The sequence below is a fragment of the Triplophysa dalaica genome, chromosome 15 (assembly GCF_015846415.1).
Source record: "Triplophysa dalaica isolate WHDGS20190420 chromosome 15, ASM1584641v1, whole genome shotgun sequence".
In the NCBI taxonomy this organism is placed as follows: domain Eukaryota; kingdom Metazoa; phylum Chordata; class Actinopteri; order Cypriniformes; family Nemacheilidae; genus Triplophysa; species Triplophysa dalaica.
In genome coordinates, this window is record NC_079556.1 from 20,335,476 (window position 1) to 20,358,676 (window position 23,201).

Consider the following 23,201-nt stretch of genomic DNA (forward strand, 5'->3'; position numbering starts at 1 on the left):
TTCACCTTTTGGGCTGAGGAACCTGAGAGGCATCTCCTGGTCGCTACTGCAGACGGAGAAGCGTTGTGGTATGAAGGACACAGAGTCTTGTTCCCTCCTTCAGGGAACAGAGGTTACAGTCAAAACCAAGATGTTTTTCTGTCTGTCTCTCAACGTTGTATTGAGACAGAATGGTGTCCCTATAGGAAACGCCACAGCACTCTGAGTTACGTCCTCCAGCGGAGCGACACTGAAAAGTCACTCAAAAGTGTGCACTACTGCGAATGGTGACCTTCCAGTGGTGTGGTGAAGCATCAGGTTGACTTTATCAACGACGAGAGGTTCTTACTATCTGCCGTCACAGGCTGTGGCCTTCCTTCTCTAGGGACGAGATAGCCACAGATAATGAACCACGGCGAGGATCATCATATCAGGGCCACTTTCTACACCCGGGAGTGAAAGGATCAGTAGACTATTTGTGCTTACTCAGCGGTTTATGTCATGGTAAATTGAAATCGTTTTAAGTGCTTGCATTGAACACACTGTAATTGTTCCAAAAAAAAAAAAAATTGGCTACTTTGTATGGACCCCTATCCTGCCTTGATGCCCGATGACTCCTGAGATAGGCGCAGGCTCCCCGTGACCCGAGGTAGTTCGGATAAGCGGTAGAAGATGGATGGATGGATGGATGTATGGACCCCCTGGGCCCTGCACTGATTTTCTGAAAGAGTAAGCAGACTTCTAACGACCTTTTTGACATAAAGATTTTAATTTTGCACTAAAAATACTTGTTTTCCTCTAACTGTACATGTGCAGAAGTAAATTCAATTCTCTTCATTTCAAATATATTTCTATACCACGCTTAAAATCTTTCACAGCTTATCAAATACATATTAACATAAAAAGTGACTATATTTATATAATAAGTAGTGACAGAAGTATAAAACAGGAAATTATGCAAAAGACATAATAAATAGAAAATCTTTCTGCATGCAAAAACTAATAAAAGAGAGTCAAAACATTCCTTTGTGGTCACACGCAATAGCTGTAAAAAATTGTTACAGGCATATATATTGTTAACAAGGGTTTTCAAGGTCATCCATTAATGTCTTTTAAACAATCACTTTTAGAAGCCTCCAAATGCAGTACATGTTGAGGAACTTGACTGTCTCTCTCCGACAGGTGATGGGTTTGTCACAATCACAGTTCTTAAGAAAGAAAAACAATGTCACATTGTTACAAATATCAACAAGTGTACATGTCATTTAAATAATCAGAAGCATCTTCTTTTTGTACAAGCAACAGAGAAAAAAGGTCTTAAATTGAAATACTGTGTGTATAAAGTTATAAGTGAAAACAATATATTGTATGATAAACCAAACATCAAAATAAAGAGTTCTTTCATAAAAATAAAAATTCACAAAGCAGTGTTTGTGAGTCTTTCAGCATTTGCTGGCATTACATTTCAGAATAAATGAAAGATTGTTTTGATCTAAGAATCTCATTGGCCGAGCTGCATTTCTAAAGAGCTGATATACAGACGAGGAGTGTCAAGATTCTGCCTCATCATGTCATGTCTATTCTTGGTCTTGTGGCAAAGCCTTATGTTTTATGTGGAGAGAGAGATTTTGAAGCTTTCGGCCTTCTATACTATCTCTCCAGTACTTGTCTCTGTTCCTGACATCTCGTTTCCTCGTTAGCTTTCCTTGAGTGTTTGATGTCCCTTGTTAATTATCCTTTGTTAGTCTCCCTTAAAAATCCCCTCGTGTCTATTGTCCTGTGCTTGTTTGTTTTGCTAGTTCGTGCCATTGTAGTACTCTCCTGTATACTCTTGTTAGCTTGCCTTTCCTTTTTTAGATTCCCCCTGTTGGATTCCTAGGCATATTATAGTTGAAGTCTAGTCCTGTTTTTTTTTTGGTTTTTGCCCAGTTGTGGGAAGTGTTGTTTATCAAGTTTTCAAATTAGTTGTGTTCTTGCTTTTCCCCTATCATGGGCATTTGTTTTGTGTTTGTATAAATCCTTGTGTCTGCTCTGCTGCCTCCATCTGGGTTCTTCCCTAAGCATACGTGACAAGGAGTGATTTGTTTGTTAAATACACCCTAAATCCATTTAATGACTTGAACTGACACAACTTTGAGTCGTTCTGTTAGATGTTATATTTTATGCCAGTATGCAACACACAATACTTACTATGTATACTGTACTTCCACTTGTTCTTTGAGAACCTATCTTCTGCAAATTGAAGAGAAAATTAGTCTACATAATCCATAGAGTATGGAGTAATATTAAAAGCTATTTAAAAATCAAACATTTACAAAAGACCAAATTACCTTAACAATGCAAATCACTAGTTGTGGAATTCATGTTTTAATCTCCATATTAGTCTATATTATACCCATAAAACATTAACTCATCTACAAATAATCAAACAATTAGCAGTTGCTAGTTTGTTATTCGAAATTCAACACAGTGGAGAAATTACGTTACAGTACTATCACAAAATGTTAATGTAGAACTCACTTAACATGACTGTTATGTCATTTAACAATTAAAATTAAGCAATTCAGAGATGGTATTCAAAGCCTGGTTTTCTCCAGATATGATGCATGAAACTGAGATTTCTCAAACCAGAGAATCTTGTTTCTGACAGTTTGAAAGATTAGTTGAAGTATGTTTTAGCATATTTCAAGTTTTCATTTGTCTTCACTGAGCAAAGGCTTGAGTTTGGCAACTCTCTGCAATAAAGCCCAGATTGGTGCAGTGTTGTAGTGATGTAGGTCCTTCTGTAAGTTTCTACATATATGATCATGGAGCTCAACCAGATTGATCATCAACTTCTTGGTGACCGCTCAATCAAAGACTCTTCTCCATCAATGGCTGGCCTTATGGAGGCTACATGCCTCTACTGGCAGTACATGGCTCTACTGGCAGTTATTTTGACCTCATGTCTTGGTTTTTACTTTGAAAAAGACGTGAACCAGAAACATATTATGGCATTAGAATAATCAAAACTGTTATTCTGTATTGACCCACGGTGACTGTATTTTCGACAAAGCTTAAAAATGTCACAGTACTTTAGAGACTGGAAACAAAACGTAAGAAGTTCTAAGGCACTATATTGAAGTACCGGTGCAACAGGCTGGTATATTGGGGACACGCAGAAGAGATATCCACTCGGTGTGACTGCGGAGTTGACCAAATATAGTTGGGTTTCCCAGAGATGAGTGCTTGTAGTTTTAAGAACAAGAGCCATATCCAATCATATATTTTAGTTGTATAATAATAATTGTTTTTTCTCTGTATAATCAGTAGAAAATTCTTGTGGAATCAGACAAATGTGCTGAAGTCATAAAGCTTCTCATTTTGAAGAATTGTGATTAATTTGGCTTTCACAGTGACATTGTTGCTGCGTTTAATGTCTGAACAGAGCTTTCTCATACTGTCTGCACTGGTTAATGTGTCATGTGTGATTTCTGAATATTGTTCCTGGTGAATCATGTTCTGCTGAAGCAGTTGATCGGCAATGATCTTAACATTTGTAACTCTCTGAATGAGATCTGAAAAGTGGTCATCAAAAAATGCTGCTTTATCCTCATCACTCTTCAGAAACAGTCTCAGCTCATCTTTCTTTGGATTGATCTGATCAAGTTCATCTTTCTCAATGACTGCAGTCCAGACAGTGTTTGGTTCCCCATCTCTGATGAGAGTCATTTCAAGATCATTCTCCAGACGCGTCTTGACCTTGAAGAAATTTGGGATGATGTCTCTTCTGAGTGTGATTCCTTCTTTGGGATGGACAGAGGCACCAGGAACTTTAAGAAAGTGGGCTGTTTCCATCCGTAATGCCTTGTCAGGTCTGGGATGCTCGATTGCATAGCTTGATTTTTCTTTTTCCTCCACAGCATTTTTAAAATGATCATCAAATGGAAAAAAGTAGACATGTAGAATGAGAGGATCTTTACAAGACATGTACATAAGAAGATCACAGTGTTCATTCCATCGCCTTTTCAAACGTGTAATTAATGTTTTTAGAGAGAATGATGGGTGGACAATTTTAGCATGATATCGGGTCAACTGCACGGGCTCTTCATATGTTCCTTCATCTTTTATGCTGAGGGCTTTCACAGCATCTTTGAGAGAGGGATCATCATTTCCTAAACAGACACAGTGGGGCAGATGAACTTCTTCCAGTTCTCCTGAGATCACCGTCACATCAATCACTGGACCAACTCGGTTACACTGCAGATTCTCCAGCTGTGCGTTGAAGGACCGAGGGTCTACGACATGATACTGAAGGGTGACGTCACAGTCACAGACCCATCGCATTCTGGTCCTGATACACTCGTAGCGGCCTGGCTCAGTGCTGACCCTGAACTTTGACATGTCTTCATCTGTACAGATCGACGGCTCCGTTTGAACCCACTGATCAGAATCTACTATACTGATGCAAGACTGACAGTTCAGCAGTGGGTGAATATTCTGATCATTAGCTTTGGAGAATCTGTAGAACACATAAGAAGAAATAGTCAAAGACTTTAACTGCACCAATGCATGATATCATGGTCACATTTTAACAAGGTTTATCTGCTCTTGTTCATGAGATTTTTATATCGGTGACACAAAAACAACCAACTAATGAAAACTAAAAAGAAAATCTTTCTCCACTCGCACAAGACTTTTGCCTCTGATGGAATCAAACTGGTCACTAAAAGCCTGACGTAACAAATATTTAAATACAGTTTAATGGCTGTTAGGAAAAACTTATGATCTTTATATTTACTCATTTCTGGCAGTTATTGTGTGTCAGAGAGAAAATGTCCAGATGAAAGTAATCAGAACAAAAAACATTTGACAGAATTCATGAGTAATAACTCACCTGGTTTTGTGTGATTCTCTCTTCATTTTAACAGGAGGTTCTTTATAGAGGCTGTTTATGTCACACAGAGACACTGAGGAGTTAGAAAACACATGAAATCCAGCACAGAGAGGCTCAGTGAATGTTGTGTAGAATGTGTGTAAGTGTGTAAGTGTGTGTGTGTCAGAGACGCTGTAGAAGGACAGAGTGCCGGCCGACCAGTCCACATACACTCCTACTCTCTTACACACACCTGAAGAGACTTCAATGACAGCTCTATTCTTATTGTGCAAAGCAGTGAAATTATCATCAGAGCAGCTCAGACTCCATGAATTTACATTGAATCCAAACATATTGTTATTGTCATCACTCGTCCCTTTCCTGTTGATGCTTTTATATGAAACTGATATATAAATAGCTGATCCACTCCATTCAGCCTCCCAGTAACAGCGTCCAGTCAGACTCTCTCTACACAAAACCTGAGGACGATCAAATCTGTCTGGATGATCAGGATACGACTGACGCTTTCTCACACCTGTGATCTTTCTGTTCTCTTCAGACAGTATGAGTTTAGTGTTTGCTGTGTTTGGATCCAGTGTGAGATCACAGACATCTGAACACAAGAAGAGACATTTATAACACAACAACACAACAATCATTAAATCAATCTACGTGTGTGTATGAGTGAGTGAGTAGATGTGCGTTTCTTTGCATGTGTCATGATGTGTGTACGTGTGTGTGTAGACTTACACTTGTGTAGTCCTGCTGTAATTCTTCTCTCTCCTCCATGACTCACACTACACAAACACACATAAAACACAGAAACATGATGTGACATTCTACTGGTGTGTGTGAATCACGTGTATGTTGTGTGTCATACTTGAGTTTGTTGAGTGTGTAGTTTGGATCATTTTGATAGGCGAGCAGCTGAAGTGTTGAGTGTTGTGGGTGATTGTAGCTCAGATCCAGCTCTCTCAGGTGTGACGGGTTTGAACTCAGAGCTGAAGCCAAAGAACAACAACCTTCAACTGTCACCATACAACCTGATAACCTACAAACACACACATCAACATGTCAACACACTCTTCACTTCTCTTAGAATAATGCTTTTGTGAGATCAGTGTGTAGAGAGAATCACCTCAGTATCTCTAGTTGACAGTTGTGAGTCTTGAGAGCATCAGAGATCAGCTTCACTCCTGAATCCTTCAGATCATTGTTACTCAGGTCCAGCTCTCTCAGAGACTTTGACGATTGTAGACATGAAGACAAACTTTCACAACACTCGCCAGTCAGATTACACCCGGACAATCTAAACAACAAAATTATACAAAAGTTGTTTTATGAGCAATGATGTCAGTCTGTAAAGAACATCTTCTGAAGGTCTACCCCCAAATAGTCGACTAAACGTTGGTCGATGTGAAGGAGGCTTAATTGGTCGAATACATTTGCCAGTGGTCGGTTAGTCGCGAAAAAACAAAAACTCACGTGACGCAGTCAGTAACTTCACTGCGCTGCCCAGCTTGGTCAGTGTATGACATCAAAGCAAGTCGAAATCAACCCGAACACTGCCTATGTTAAGAAATACGAAGAGACGCCATTTGGTGCTGCGGGATAATGACAACCATGACCACAAAAGTACTGAAGAAATGACAAGAGATGGGAATTGAAGGGATATCTCACGACCAGCATTTAGCAAGCTGCTGTATTAGACCCTTGATTTAAGAGTTTGTCATTCCTTGACACTTGAGTGCATTTACATGCACAAAATAAACGGATATCTAACAAAAATCAGCTTAAAAAGAAACCTGCTTTCACGTGTTTACATGGATAGTAATAAACCAGCAAAGGCTACGCAGAAAACAACCTCTGCGGATCAGTTTCTGCTTAAGCCAATTTCCGATTAAAGAAAACCTTTAGCTTTACATGTTTACATCACCTTAAATACTACATCAGCTACATTAAGCATAATCGGCTTAAGACTGTGCATGTAAACGCACTCACTGACAAACGAGAAGATGCATCCTCCAGTGGTGATTTATAGCTGTCACGAGGCACCCGTGTTGTTGTGAATGTTTGCACCGGGTGGATTTGTGTAGTTCGAGTCATTGCCTGCTTGACTCCAACTACCCAGGAGTTGCATTAGTTATTCGTGACCCCCTCTTTTGTCACTTTAGAGTATTAGGTTAAGGCCATAACTATTTGAACATTCTTCGTTGGTTGTTGCTCCCAGCCTCCTACATCCTCCTATGAGATCACTGATTATATGCTACAACCGAGTGTGGGTAACTAAGAGGTTTTGTAAACTAGTCGTTTGCTTGTGTGTTTTATGATTACATATGTTTTGTGTACATGTTTAACGTCCTGCTACTATGTTACAACCGATTGTGCGTAACTAAGAGGTATCTGTAAACTGCAGAAGAGAAGAATGAAAAAGATGTACTTGAAAAACAAAGGTTGATTCAAGACAGTTGACATGGTGGTAAAAATTAAGAACGATATCAAAAGCTCAGTAAAGCAGCTATGCCCCTGCGCTGTATCCCCTCCACATTCACACCATCAGAGCACATCTTTTTGAAGGCTGGCTTCATTGTGAACAAGACAAGAAGCTCCGTTCTCCAACAATGTGGATAAGCTGGTGTTCCTGTCACATAATATTTAATAAAAGATTGGAAGGAAAAAAAGTGACAGTAAATTAGCTTAATTTCCCCTTTTTTGTAGTGTTTCTGTTAGCTATACGTTTTTTATTGTTATTTATTACATTTTGAAAGTGAAAGTGACCTATTTGTCTGAAATGTGACCTCTGCTTTTAACCCATCCAGAGTGAAGTGAACAGACTCACAGCAAGTGGTGAACACACGTACATCTGAAGCAGTGGGCAGCTATCACTGCAGAGCCCTGAGAGCAAGTAGGGGTAAGGTGCCTTGCTCAAGGCTCGAACCATCAACCTTCTGGTCACGAGTCCGACACTCTAACCATTAGGGCACAACTGCCCCACTTTCTATAGTAAAGAGGTTGTTTTCATTCTGATTAAAAACTTCAGACTGATTTTCTAATCGTGGTTTCTGGTCAAGACTCATCTTTCGGCTTTATATGGCAGTTTGGGCTGATATTTTTCTCGATAGCATCATTTTATTTGTATTCTTTTTGTTTAAATTGTTTGCTCCACGTTTTGTTTAAAATTCTAAACCATTTAAGAAAGAACTTATGGGATTTATATTTGTTTGCAAAGTTTTAAAAAGACATTTGTTTGTAGCCTGTTGTTTTTTATTCTAAGGTTTGGCGTTTGCTCCGTTTATTCGTTCATTCATTTTCGTAAATTTCTCTCTTCATAATATTGTTCAGTTTATTTTTATACAAAAAAGTGTTAATTGTTTTTGTTATTTATTTATTTTGTTTGCCTATCTTTGCACAAAGTCTAGGCCTGTTTTTTTTCATTTATTATTTACATTGTTTACTTTTTACTCTTTGCAACTCAATATTTTATTTTATACTAGTATTTTAAAGAGATGCCGTTTGCAGTATGTTTATTTCTGTCATGATAACTCTCGGAGGGTTTAGCATGGTAGTGTACATGACATATAAATGTATTTGGTCTTGGCGGAATAGATCTGCTACGCTGCTGCTGCGGCGGAGCAAGTAAGGAGACTTACTACTGCGAATACATCCACAACATGCTGCTGTGTGGGTATAAGGAATGCTGCTTTTGCACATATAATATATATAATAAATATAATATATAAAGAATAAAAACCCATGCTTACATCAACACCTTGTACCAGATCTATACGGTGGAGCCGGGGAAGGAGGAGGGTTCTGAAACGCGCTGCACTGCTGCAACAATCACTAACAGAGATTTAAACATAGATCAGCAAGCTCATTGGCTGCTGGTACGGAGGGAACCAATCACTTCGCTGTGTAGTAGTTATTATGTCGGACAGGTTAGACTTAGGACTTTGGCGTCTAGAGTTTCATGGCAGAACTACGGTCATATATTTGTTTTATAAATGTTTCCCTATAAAATGGAAAGACATTTTCAGAATTTAATTATTTTATTCAAAAGGGTGTTTTATGTTTATGGTGATTTTGTTGGCAAGTTCATTTAGCATCTAACTGATGTTATAGTTTGTATTTTTGTTACCTAAGAGGCTGTTATGATTATGCCTCATCATGTCATGTCTTTCTTTGTCTAGTGGCAGGATCATGACAGAGCCTCATGTTTAGTGTGGAGAGAGGCATGTTATTGTTGGTTCTGACATAACATGCGCTTTCTCCGGTCTCGTCTTCCTCCCCGCCCCCTCGTTTCCTCATTATTGTTTGTAAATTATTTCATGCCCCACAGCTGTTCCCTTCCTGACACACACAAGGAATTTTCTTTGGTGTTAGAAGCTTCTAGTACAGACATTCAGTACAATGAGAATACAATGTAATCTTTTTCAGTCTAAAAGATTCTAAAATATTCATGTATAAAATAAAAGACTATTGTACAGAAAACGGGGCAAAATAACATAAGAGACATTGTACAGGGTAGTATATAGTAGAATATACATATTAACAGATTGTATGTACACTTGTGCAAATGGATAATGTTGTAAGTAGACGTAGTTATATACATGTATAAATACAGCTTTCCTGTAGCTCAGTGGTAAGAGCATTGCGTTAACAACGCAGGGTTGTGGGTTCGAACCCAGGGGATTGCAAATACCTATGTAAAATGTATAGGATAAAGCAATGTAAGTCGCTTTGGATAAAAGATAATAAAGTGAAGGTAATGTAAAAGTCAAAGTGACCTATTTGTCAAGTATGGTGACCCATACCCTAAATGTGACCTTTGCATTTAACTCACAGAACACAGTACTGAACACACGCACAGCAAGCCATGAACACACATATACCCGGAGCAGTGGGCAGCGCCCGCACACTATAGTGTACACTATAGGAGTAGTGAAAGTGGAATATTGCTCTTAAGGAGCAGTTATCTGTTTAAGAGGGAGATGGCCTGGGGGAAGAATGTGCTTCTGTGTCTGGGAATCCTGGTGTTTGGTGCTCTGGCCAGAGGGCAACAGTTCAAAAAGCTCACACATCCTCTTTGAACTGCTGCCGTCTGGTCGGCTCTACAGAGGACTGAGCACCAAAACAGACATAGAAAAGTCTCTTGCCTCAGACCATCTACCTCATGAACAGTTAAATGTTCTCCTACAGTGAAATAAAACATGTGCAATACACAGCTATATACACTCATTAGAGATGCCCGGATAAGCTAAAATGTCACCCGCATCCGCTGCTTCAAATAAGTTATTCACCCGCCACCCGCCCGCACGTATCATTTTCTCTGATATTGATATCCGCACCCGACCCGGACCCGATCCTCACTTTAATTACTCAGATCATTTTCTAGCACCGTCTTTGTTTGTAAATGCTTAAATCTTATATTTCGGTTTAGCACACACATGATGTACCATATAAGAGGTACCAGTCTTATCGCTTCCATGTACATTCAGTGCCTCACAGTCGTTGCATATTACATACCCAGCTAACACTACCTTTTGTTTTGTTTTTAATTCTCCCTTATTAAATGTCTCTCGGATCTGTTTTGCTTCCATTTCTGCTTTAAGAAATAGACCGTCCTCTACCGCGCTGCGCATGAATAAAAATGCATTTAAAACATATTCATATTTTTGGAGAATTTTTTTTAATATTGTATATGATATCATACACCCACGACCACCTTCAATTAATCATAATGTATTTTTTTATTACCCGACCCGCAGATCATCCGCAGCGCCGCGGATTTTACCGCCATCTGTGCATCACTAACACTCATACATTTTGTATTTTACATATGTTATTGATGTAATATACAGCCTCCACATTCCCCATCATAATTTGTATATAACGCTTTGTGTGTAGCACATTTGCACATACAATATACTGCATATTGTCCTTTTTGTCAAGTGTGTATTATTTTTCACATATCTATTTTTACTTTTATGTTACCTGTGCCCTGTCACTTTTTTAACCTGTATGTGCACTGGAAGCTTCTGTCAATAGGAAAAATCTTTGTGTGTCAAAAGCACACTTCGCAATAAAGCTCTTTCTGATTCAGTATTCCAAACTTCATATTTTCGTCATCCAGGTAATTAAAGCACAATTCTTTTTTGAGAGCACACTATTTATATATAAATCATATATTTATCTTCTATTTAAAATGTTGTTAACATCTGATAATATGCAAGTTTTTCCAAGAAAGTCTAGTTGTTTAAAATAATATTTAGTGAAATGTCGGTTGCACATTATTTAACAGTACGTGTACCTTAAGTGTACCTTCACCTAAGAAAGTACTGGGTAGTATAAGTTAGCTACATGGTATAAGTTTAGGTTAGGGGTATGTTCAGGGTTATTACCTTGTTAATACCCAATTGACTGTAATAAGTAGACAGTATGTAAAGTTCATGGGAAATGGGACCGTAAAATAAAGTGCTACCGAAGTGTCTGACCTCAGTGTGTGTAGTTGAGAGTTTTGAGTCTTGAGAGCATCAGAGATCAGCTTCACTCCTGAATCCTTCAGATCATTGTTACTCAGGTCCAGCTCTCTCAGAGACTTTGAAGATTGTAGACATGAAGACAAACTCTCACAACACTCTTCAGTCACATTACACCCGGACAATCTGAACACAACCAAAACAAAAATAGACAAACAGAGTTTTAACAAAACAAATTCCACTTGTCCCAGAGTTCGAAACAAACATCTACTGTATGACAGGCACCATCATTTATTATTTTAAACTATTTTTACTGAAAATGTCTGACCTCAGTGTTTGTAGTTGACAGTTTTCAGTTTTGAGAGCATCAGAGATCAGCTTCACTCCTGAATCCTTCAGATCATTGATACTCAGGTCCAGCTCTCTCAGAGGACACTTTGATGATTGTAGACATGAAGACAAACTCTCACAACAGTCATCAGTCAGATTACATCTCGACAATCTAAAAACAACCAAACAAACTTATACTCTCCAGTTTAACTCCAGTTCTCAGAATTTATAAAGAACATTCATGACAGCAGTTTTATCAGTATGCAGGTTACAGTCTAAAACTGATGAAATGACCTACAGACAGACAAAGTTACCCTACAAAATCATCCTTCTTTGGATTTTCTTTTTGTCACTTCATTTATTATCTGGGTCATAGAAATTCTAATGACTCACAAAAGTAACATCATATTCGTCCTCATCAAGTTTCACAATTTAAAGTCCAGGTAAACCAATCTGAAATATTAGTTTTGTGTTTGTCACACCATAGGAAAATGTGACATTAACAACTACGAGTTATTAATAGGAATGATTAAGAAACAAGGCAAGTAATTAAAATAAGTTATCAAAATCTTGGAAAAATGAGCAAACGGTGGGGGCGTGTCCGCTATGTCAATATCAATACATTTCTAAAATGTATTGTGTCAAGGTACCGATCCAGGATCAGCGTCACCTGGGAAACGGCCCGTCTCAAAAAGCTGCGTGCTCCCAGCACTCTTGGTCCTGGCTCTTACGACGCCTGACGCTGCGTCTTATCTACCCAACGAGTGAGAGCGAGAGGAAGGCCAGCGAGGGAAGCACGGAGGACCAGACTGCACGAGCATGGAGCGGCAGAGAGCAGGTCATGAGCACCCCGGGTGTCACCGTTGGACTAAGCCTTTTAAGCTGTTTAATAAATTCCCCACCGGGGTTGCTTTCACTGCCACTGTGTGTGTGTTGTGTCTCTTACCCCGCCACAGTATAATGTGTTTAGAAATAATTATAGTATTTCCCTTTACCCGGACTTTAAAACAGCACAATGTAACATATGTTAATATAAAACTTTATGTGAGAAACACAGAAACAGAAAGTTAGATATTAATATAGCTGCAAGCAGTAATAACGAGGTCAGCACTGCTTCTAGATTCCAAATAATGTACAAATCGATCAAAAGCTCATAAAATACGTTTTTCGAATAATTAAAAATGATACGTCATATCATGACAACATGAGCTCAGAATTCAGAAGAAATTGTAATTTTGTTTCTATGGTGTACGGTTCAGAAGTTATGACTGTATGTGAAACTTTGGACTGTTTGTGGCGGAGAGATTAAGTTAAACACCAAATTTGCTTCAGTAACATATCTCATAAATTTCCTATATACATTTGTGCTGCTATAGATGCAACTTGTACTAAAGAACTATGTTAAGACTCACAGAGCCCTTGTGCAGTTGATGACAGCTGGTATGAGTCTTCTTCTGCCCTCCTGTGATGTGTTGTATTTCTTCAGATCAAACTCATCCATCACCTCCTCCGACATCTGAAGCATGTAGGCTATTGTTGAACAGTGAGCGTCAGATAGTTTCTCATCTGAGTGTTTGTATGATCTCACAAACTCCTCAATCTCTCTGTTCAGAGTCTGATCATTCAATTCAGACAGACACAGAAACAGATTGATGGATCTTTCAGATGAGAGATATTTATCATCATTGTTCTTGATTTTATATTTAATGTAGTCTGTGATTTTGCTGATGTTCCCTGGGCTGTTGTGAGTGTGTGTCAGTAGATCCTGTAAGAGTCTCTGATTGGACTCCAGTGAGATGCCCAGCAGAAATCTCAAGAAAAGATCAAAATGACCAGTTTCACTCTCAACAGCTTTATCTACTGCTAATCTTAGTAGCCAATACAGAGATATTTCTTCAGACCTGCTGATATAATAGTCATATTTCTCATTCAGAAGTAACCTCAGTGATTCAGTGTTCTTCTTCATTAAATGGCAGTACAATACATAGAGCGCAGCGAGAAACTCCTGAAAGCTGAGATGTATGAAGCTGTAGATTTTCCTCTGATGAAAGACAGATTCCTCTTTAAAGATCTCAGTACAGATGCCAGAATACAGCGCGGCGTCATTGATGTCTATCCCACACTCTCTCAGATCCTCCTTATAGAACATCACATTGCCCTTCATCAGCTGTTTGAAAGCCACTTCAGCCAGTTTCACAATCACTTCTTTCTCTGAATCTCTCTCTTGATCATACTTCTCATTCTTCATCTTCATCTGAATCAGCAGGAAGTGGATGTACATTTCACTCAGAGTTTTGGGGATTTCTTCACTGTGATCTTGTGTCAGGATCTTCTGAAGCACAGTGGATGAGATCCAACAGAAGACCGGTATGTGACACATGATGTGGAGGCTTCTCGCTCTTTTAATATGTGACATGATTCTGCTGGCTTGATGCTCGTCGCTGATTCTCTTCCTGAAATATTCCTCCTTCTGAGCGTTGTTGAATCCCTGGATTTCTGTCACACGAGAGATGTATTTGGAAGGGATCTGATGGGCTGCTGCTGGTCTGGAGGTGATCCAGATGAGAGCGGAGGGAAGCAGATCTCCTTTCATGAGGTTTGACATCAACACAGCGACTGATGAAGCGACAGTCACATCAGAAACTTTCTCACTCTGGTCTGAAAACATCAGAGTCATTCTGCTTTCATCCAGACCATCAAAGATGAACACAACTTTACACTCCTCATAAACCTGTGAGTCCACATCTTGAAGTTCAGGATGAAAGTCCAGCAGAAGTTGGTGAAGACTGTAGCGATGCTCTCGAATCAAGTTCAGCTCTCGAAACGGAAGCAGGAACATGAAATCTACGTCCTGATTGGCTGTTCCTTCGGCCCAATCCAGAATGACCTTCTGCACAGAGACGGTTTTTCCAATTCCAGCGATGCCTTTAGTAAGAACAATCTTGATTTTGTGTCTTTGATGTGATTGAGGTTTAAAGATGTCATTGCAGTAGATCGGAGTGTCTTGTAGCTCTTGTGTTCTTCTGGGCTTTCTCTCCATGTGTAAAACCTCATGTTCTTCATTCACTCCTTCTCTCTCTCCCTCTATGATGTACAGCTGTGTGTAAATTCTCTTCAGGAGGGTTTGATTCTCTTGTTGTTTGATTCCCTCAAATAAACTCTCATACTTGTTCTTCATGATGCTTTTGTGTTTGTCTTTGACTCTCTGCAGAACATCATCCACTGATTCATGATGAGAATCCTGCTGCATGTCTGCACTCACGTCATCTTTACATTCAATGTTTGATCTACAAAGTAAATAAACAAACAACACACAGAAAACAATGTGTGAATGTTAATACATTTGTGTATAAATAAAACGTAAATTGTGTTTTCTGTCTCCCTTTAGCTTAATATGTCACTTTACACCAATGATCATCAGTTGAATAATCAGTCAGACATGTTTATACTCACAGAGAGTCAGATGATACTGATCCATGACCACGTGTAGTTGGATGATGTATGGAGGTGTCACTCTTCATAGACACAACACTGGGTTCTGGAGATGCTCCTCTCTGACTATCTGATCTAGAAATAATTTTAGCATAAACAGGCATGTGATCAGCCAAGGACAAAAGAGAAGGAAGACTGCATGCATCTTCATCCAACCACCCTCTCCTATTTAATGTTAGTAACTAAATGTTACGTCAATAAAAAAAAACAGGCCACGTTTTGCCCCAAAATTTTTTTCACTTACCAATAAAAAAAAGCTGTGACAATGTTGGTATTATCAGTTAACGTGTTTAGCAATTTATAAGTCATCAAAACAATCTTTGATCAAATTCTTTGATGCTTTTTGCAAATATCTTTTGCTAATGTCCAAAAAGATTAACAAATGGCAGCCCTCGAAAAGCTTCCATTAACTTTAATTTCAGTGTAATCAGCAATAATTCATTAAACAACAATTAAACACAACCATTGAAGAATACTGTGGCCTCAAGAGATTTCCACACATCTACGTCATTCATAGAGCGCTGTCAGTATTCATCAGCATGTAATAAAGTATTTCAAAACGCTGCAAGCTGCGGCTTCTTTTCATTTAAATTGATGTATTTAGTACAGCCGTCATTCCAATGCGATTTATAGAGGACGACTTGATGGGTTCTTTTATAAAATAAAGCAGTATTGAGTATACTTCATTGGAACTAATTTTGTTATGAACTAGCCAAACAGGAGAAAAGGGAACGGATCCATTCATGTATTCCATTCACCGGACTTGGGACCACTGGCAAATATTTAACCCAAAGAAAAAAGCATCCATTTGTTTTGTCATTCTTTTTTGTCATTTAATGCTAAATTAAATAATCACGCTCTTATTCATGAAAAGGCTTTTAAACACTTAAAGCGATATTTCAGGCAAAAAACTAAAATTTTCCATGATTACTCACCCTCAAGGCATCCTCAATGAATATGATTTTCTTTTGGAAGAATAATGTAGTCGTTGTTATAATCCCAAGTATCATTTTCGCAAATAATCACCTAATTTTTTGTATTACTCAGACTATTTTTTTTAATAAATTGGCAGCACTACTTAAAACTCATCCTTCCTTAAGCATTAAAATTGCTTCTACAGTAGCGATAGGGAGGAAATGGAACCCAACAACAGCGGTAGCAGATGCAAAGGCAGCTCTCAGACATAAGGACATCATGGGACAAGTTCAACATGGCATAGGGGGTCTTGGTTTGGCATCAACCACACCCACATGGTGAAAAGCGATACCAAAGGAACAGCTTCACCCGGTAGTGGAGGAGATTCGTCATCAAGAGGAAGCAAGCAGATGTACCAGAGCGGTTGACACAGGGAAGATACAACAGTGCCAGCGGGGGTAGTACAGATTTAGCCAACAGGGTGTCACGTATGGTTGCGACAAGGTTATGGTAATGTATTGCAATGGTATGCCAAACGGGACCGGTGAAAATGAGCATGCATTAACGGTGTGGGCAGTCGTGGTCTAATGGTTAGACCACGACTGGAGAGTCAGACTCTGACTAGAAGGTTAGCGGTTCGATTCTCAGGGCCAGAGAGAGACGACCTAGGTGCCCTCGAGCAAGAACCCCACTTACTCCCATGGCCTGTTGCTGCAGTGCCCACTGTTCTTGATGTACATGTGTTCACGACTTGCAGTGTGTGAGTTCACTACTCACTAGACGGGTTAAATGCAGAGGTCACAATAGCAGAAAAATACAGTACTTTCAGAGGACAGTTTTAAACTGTAAAACAACGTTTTTACAGAAGACTTAATGTGGCATCAGTGTATAAAGTGCGGGATAAAAATCATAAAAATAAATTATTTAAGCTATATGTTCATAAAACTATAAACGCTATGAATTAATTATTTATAGAAATATATGCACTATTTTTATACAATAATATTTTTTATATATAGCCTACTGATCATTGCTATCTTGTAGTAAGTGTAAGTGTAGATTTGTTGAGATGTTTGTAACTGTTATTTTATGTTACTTAAAATATGTAACATAAACAGCTTTCTGGAATACCCCCCGATTTCTCACAATGCATGCAGACAGCTGACTTGTGTTGTGTTTATATGAACATTTACTCACTTAAGTTTGTGTTCAATCTGAACTAAAGAAACATTTACCTCATGACCCCATTGTGCAATGATTAATGTTAATGCTATTTATTTAATGTTTATGAAAAGAAAAAGAGCAATATACACCTTGATGTGCAAGGCTGCATGGATGGGCATAGAGTTTTTCCACAACAGTTTCATTCCGCACATCTTACATACTGTTGTTTATATATTTGATGACAGTGGTCCTGACAGAACTGTGATAATACTGATAAATGTGATGATTTTGGTCATATCGTTTAATTTCTACCACCATTATTCTGTGTAAAAAAGATCTTTATTAAGTTTCACCTTTTTTTTGTTCCATGAGAAAATATACCATCAAACAATTCTGGAGTAAAATGACGTCAACAATTAAAACCAAACTGTAATCTAATCCTAACATGTAACATGTTTATACTCACAGAGGTTCAGATGATACTGATTCATCACTGAGATCCGTGAAGACATTCTTCTGAGACACATCACTGGGTTCTGGAGATGATGGGGGTGTTTTCTGAGTCTCTCTCTCTGAATGTTTTATTTCAGAATCAACGCTCTCTCTATTCTCCATCATGTGAAACTGAGCTCAGATCTGTAAACGGAAACACAGAAAACACATTAAATATCTACATGACTTTATATCAAGACTATACAGAGATGCAACAAAGTTGAAAATTGTCGACTTGATGCAAATGATGAACAACTTTCGCGAACGACTACCAATGATAGTAAAGGTACGGTCACGCTACACATTTTGCTCCATTGACTTCCATTCATACTCACACGAATGCAACAGATCGGAAATGCAAGCTTCTGCTGCAAAGTTTCGCATTTCGTTGCTTCCAAAGTTCAAGTTTTGTGAACTCTTCCCTGCGAAATCTACTAGACACACCCACTTCCTGTTGCCAACGGCCCCTGTCGCCGTACGTAAGCAGCAACATATCCCCAGAGAGGCTGAAGCGGCCTCGGAGAAGAGGACAGGGCCTATGCGGGAGCTGTTGCAGTGGGGAAGTGGAAAAAGCGGCAGTAGGAGTGAGGGTGGTGTCTGTTGCAGCAGAGCACGAGATGGAAGCATGGGCCACTGCGAGTGAGTTTGCTGCGGTGATACTGGCTTTGTGTTTAAGCTCCAGTGTTTATTTTATTAGAGGATCTATTGACAGATTTGCAATATAATATATAAAGCTATGTCTTCAGAGGTGTATAAAGAGCTTACAAAATAAAGTGTTATGTTTTTACTACCTTAGAATGAGTTGTTTCTATCTACATACACCGGCGGTCCCCTCACCTACAAATCGCCATGTTCTGTCAGCACGCGTAGTGTTTTGATCGGGAGGGGTGGAGTTAGCAACCTTGGCGCTAGATTTCACTAACTGAACCTTTAAGTGGTGTCTGCTTGGGCAGAGCACAATATGGAATCAAGGGCCCCTGCGCGGGCGGTCGCTGCGTCGATACTGACTTTGTGATAAGAGGTGTCTACTGTGGTTGAGAGCTCAGCCTTGTATAGGCACCGGGAGAAGTGGACATCAGCGTTGGAAATCTCCTGCCTGAGGCCCAGGATGGTCCATTTCTCGATGGTGGAGACAGAGGGGAGGAATCAGACATAAGAGGACGGCAGAGATTTCCGACATGTTATTTAAATTGAAGGCGCATTTCACGACACAAGGACACCGTACATCAGTAAAACAACCAAACATCAGCCAGCCCAGCCAACCTACAACTAAACATTACATAAAAGCCTGCCTAAAAAAATACCTTTTTTATAAATCTGCATTTAAAAACCAAAAGACTATTACTATTACCAATATCCACCAGTAGTGAATTCTGTTGGTATGGAGCAGCAGCATATCCGAAAGCTTGTAACCCCGATGTCCGAGTGCATGGAAGAGTAAATGTGAATCATTCATTCAGGTGTATTTATATGAAGGGGAACGGATAAGTATGAGGGAGCCAAATTATCAAGTGCCTTGTAAGTTAAAACCATGAAAGATTTGAAATGTATGTTTAACAGGGAGCCAGTACAAATTTTTCGAGCATAGGAGAGTTGTGCTTATGGAAGTCTTGGAAATAACTTGTGCCCCCCGGATTTTGAAATTTGGACAAGCTGAAGTTTGTGTAAGGATTCTGTAAAGGGAGTCCATAGAACAAGCCAAGGAATTACAGTGACAAAACAATAACACATAATATAACTGTTTTGGTCAGGTGACCATGAGTCCGCCTCTCATAGTTTAGTATTAAAGTCGCAATGTGGAGATTCAGTCCACCGCTAACAACTCAACTTCAAAGCACAGTGGCTGACTCTACACCCTTGAAGACCTTGATGACTATTTTCTGTCAATAGATTATTATTTTTTCCCCACATTGCAGCTTTAATAGTCCAAAACAACATAAAAAAAGTGATTATTTTTTTAAATGATTTTAATAATTTAGTATAACAACAAACACTCTTGTATCATGTATTTATTTCAGATGTGATCTAACCCAGCCGGCATTTCAACGTTGATTCACCGTTGAAACAACGTCAGGTACCATGGTTGAATCAACGGTGAATTACCTTTCGATTTTGCAAAACGGATCAACGTTGATATTGTGACGTCGTTTCACCGCGGAAGAAACAACGTTGATTCACCGTTGAAATCGCGACGTCGTTTCACTCTTGCCTTTCGGGTTATGGTCTTCTGTCGACGTTGAATCACCTTTCGATTTTGCAAATTGAATCAACGTTGATATTGTAACCCTGTTTCACCGGCGTACCTGTAATTTTGCTTAAACGTCAACACTGAGTTTTAAACTATGATTTTCGGTACATAGTGTTTTCAGCAACTAATAAAACTTGCTGTACATGATTTGCAATTGGACGGCATAAAAAAAAAATTCTCTTTCTAACAATTAGATGTTCATTAATCTGCAGTGCAGGGATGAGATGCTTCATTTTCTAAAGAAAAAGTTTTGAACAATTACACCAAATGGAAAAATAATTATCTTAGAATTTAAATATACATCTATATTCTACATTTACACTTTCACATAATTTATTGAAAATAATTCTCATTCAACAACAAAGCACTTTCTTAAGGGTTTAATGATATCAGAATGCAGAGGGAAAAAGCTTTTAATTCTAATTTCATACACACTGCAAATATACACAATAGCCTATATATAAATAATAACAAACATATGTACTCATTTCGTGACCAACATATGTACTCATTTCGTAACATTCTAAAATCTCAACAATTAAGTGAAAAAGAATCCAAGTAAAAGTAAGGAAAGTTTGTAGAACAAGAAGTCTTTCGTAGAACTTAACATTTTACTAGCAACAGTCATTAAAAAAGAAGAAGGAAAAAAAGTGTCTTCAAGGAAGAGTCTTCTTACGGCCACCACCACCCATCCTCTCTGGTGCATATTTTAAATATTTGGACATGGTCTTCATTACTTTTGTACTGGTTGGGTTGTGTGCATTGACGACTGCACCTAAAGGGAAAAATCAAAACAGCCAAGATCAACAAAATTGCTATAAATTTATGGAAAAGCTTTTAAGGATGTCAAAGTTACTTTACAACGTTACTATTATTTGCTTAGACAACTTGCAAAACAGTAAAACTAACATGAAAAAGAATCGTGATAATATTGTGAATCATATTTAACACATAAAATAAAATAAACTCGATTGGATTGTTTTCCATATCGCCCATCTCTTTCATGCTCTTTTCTTTGGCCAGTCTCGCTTCCAATCTCGCGATATTACCGTGAATGGACAGTAATGATGACGACAAACGGAAAATTTAGCTTATGTAACGTTACACTTTTTTTCCTGAAATTTTGTATCTGTGTGCACACGTATAATGTCTTATCCCTTAAAATCGACGTAGCAACCGCAAAAGCACAAAACGACACTGAAGCGGCACGAGTAACGTTAGGCCTCAATCGACATCTGTAAAAGTAACGTTATCCCTCCGCGACACAAATGTGGAAAAGCATTCCCTGAATATCGAGTTAGTAAATTCATTCAACAAACTGTGCATTTACAATTTTGCAAGAACTGACATAATGCGTTTAACTCATGACCTTGCGTATATTTGTGAAATAAGACTTACCTTTTGAACCCGCGCCCTCGCAGACCACTTTCTATCGTGCTCTTCCCTTGGCCAGACCAGTCTCGCTTCAAATGACGTCCTCGATCAGAAAGACGGTCAGGATAACGGTCATATTTTCAAACATAAAATGGCGCGCACAGTTTCATTGGCCAGTTTCATGAATGACAGACAGATTAACCAATCATAATCAAAGCAAATAAGGTTAAATAACCAATAGGAATTGTTTCAGTGTGGTAAAGCAGCGCAATCTTTTATTGCTGTTGATAATATTTATACCAGAAGGTTCATGATAAAAATGTAAATGGATAATAAATAATAATAATAATGATCTTAATAATTTAAAAGGCAGAAATTATTTATTCTGTGCATACATTAATTGATACAACATATGAATCTTGTAAAAAAAAAAAAGTTGATTAATAAGTGTTTTTATTACCCTTTTTCAACCATTTAGCATTTCAATCAAAATTGAAACAACAGCTGTCATTATTTCAACCATATTTCAACGTTGAAGGTTGGTAATGTACCGGTTGGTTTTCAACCATTTAGCATTAAACGTTATATCAACGTTGTTTCAACGTTGAAACAACAACTGTCATTATTTCAACCATATTTCAACGTTGAAGGTCAGTCATGTACTGGTTGGTTTTCAACCATTTAGCATTAAACGTTATATCAACGTTGTTTCAACGTTGAAACGACAACTGTCATTATTTCAACCATATTTCAACGTTGAAGGTCGGTCATGTGCCGGCTGGGAAGTCAAAATTCTCTGATGAATCCTCGAGCTCGTCTGGATTTTACTTATTTACATTCAGTCATTTAGCAGACGCTTTAATCCAAAGCGATTTACAGAGAGTTCAGGGAGCAATAAGCGAAATGTCATACAGGACAGGAGCAATAATACAATAGGTGCTAATACAAAGTAACTAGTTTTATCTTTAACATTTAATCGTTTTTAAATAAGCATTCAGATCTATTAAGACGACAACAAGTGCAGACATGGTCAGATATAAGACATTATATCACAAGCTGAAGTGAAATTTATTAGTAAATTCTTACCGTTTTGTTTGACGACAGTTGGAAAGGCAACGTCTCTACTTTCGGTTTTGAATATCTTCACTTCTTTCTCAAGTAGACTTGGTCGGTGTCGTGTCATAGATGGGGGCGCGGTCTTGCACGGTGTGGTCTATGTAAAATCACTTTTTCCTTTAAATATAGCCAAATGCATAGAAAAATCTGCGAATTATTGGGTCGGAGACTCAGTATATCAGGCCTGGTTATTGACAGATGATGATGGGTGAACTGGCATCTCTGATGTGATTTCACTATCCTCGAGGCCGACTGGATCTTCAACATCTTATTTAATTTTCACATGTCCTTGAATAATGTCTCACTGTGGAGATGATACATAACGGAATACTTTACTTTAATTATAAACCAGTGGGCATTGGGTGAGAAATGTAAAGGTTATCGTTTTTTTATTCCGAATAACCAAAGGTATGTGTTTAAAATGCCGTGTCGCCCTGCCTAATATGGCGGACTCACCGACTTATCTCCAAATTTGAGGGTTATGGGTATAAGGGATACAGCTACCTCGACTGGGCATGAGCACTTCATACGCACACCGTATCATTTTTAAACAGTTAATTTCCTTTTTTAAGTTTAGAGTCACGGTAGGTCTAGGCGATAGCTGATGTCATTTTTTTATAACTTTTTTTAAAAAAATTGGCGAGATTTTGTATCACCGGTTGTAGTTGTGTCCCCTTTAGCCACAACTGCTTGAGTTCGACACGCATGCGCGGTTTTAGGCTTTCCACTGGTTACCTTAGTAACGGAGGTCATGAGT

General features: G+C 38.5%; 1 protein-coding gene across 7 annotated transcripts; it reads right to left on the reverse strand.

The window, feature by feature from the left end:
• Positions 1-803: 803 nt before the first annotated feature.
• Positions 804-23,108, reverse strand: LOC130436850 (NACHT, LRR and PYD domains-containing protein 3-like). 7 transcript variants are annotated; one of them, XR_008909115.1, is made up of 13 exons: positions 22,415-23,108; positions 17,681-17,850; positions 15,097-15,210; positions 13,056-14,930; positions 11,642-11,815; positions 11,329-11,499; positions 5,973-6,143; positions 5,715-5,885; positions 5,585-5,631; positions 4,856-5,447; positions 2,310-4,480; positions 2,170-2,211; positions 804-1,187 (listed from the first exon to the last, which is right to left on the reverse strand). XR_008909115.1 is itself a non-coding variant. In XM_056767835.1 (11 exons), exons 2-11 carry the CDS (start codon positions 17,830-17,832, stop codon positions 3,307-3,309), a joined length of 4,641 nt encoding a protein of 1,546 aa, XP_056623813.1. In that variant the 5' UTR covers positions 17,833-17,850; positions 22,415-23,108; the 3' UTR covers positions 1,800-3,306. The 7 variants fall into 7 exon arrangements, 1 of the variants encoding a protein (XP_056623813.1); XR_008909118.1 differs by lacking the exon at positions 804-1,187 and adding an exon at positions 1,800-2,035 and having other exon boundaries at positions 2,500-4,480; XR_008909116.1 differs by lacking the exon at positions 804-1,187 and adding an exon at positions 1,800-2,035.
• Positions 23,109-23,201: the final 93 nt, after the last annotated feature.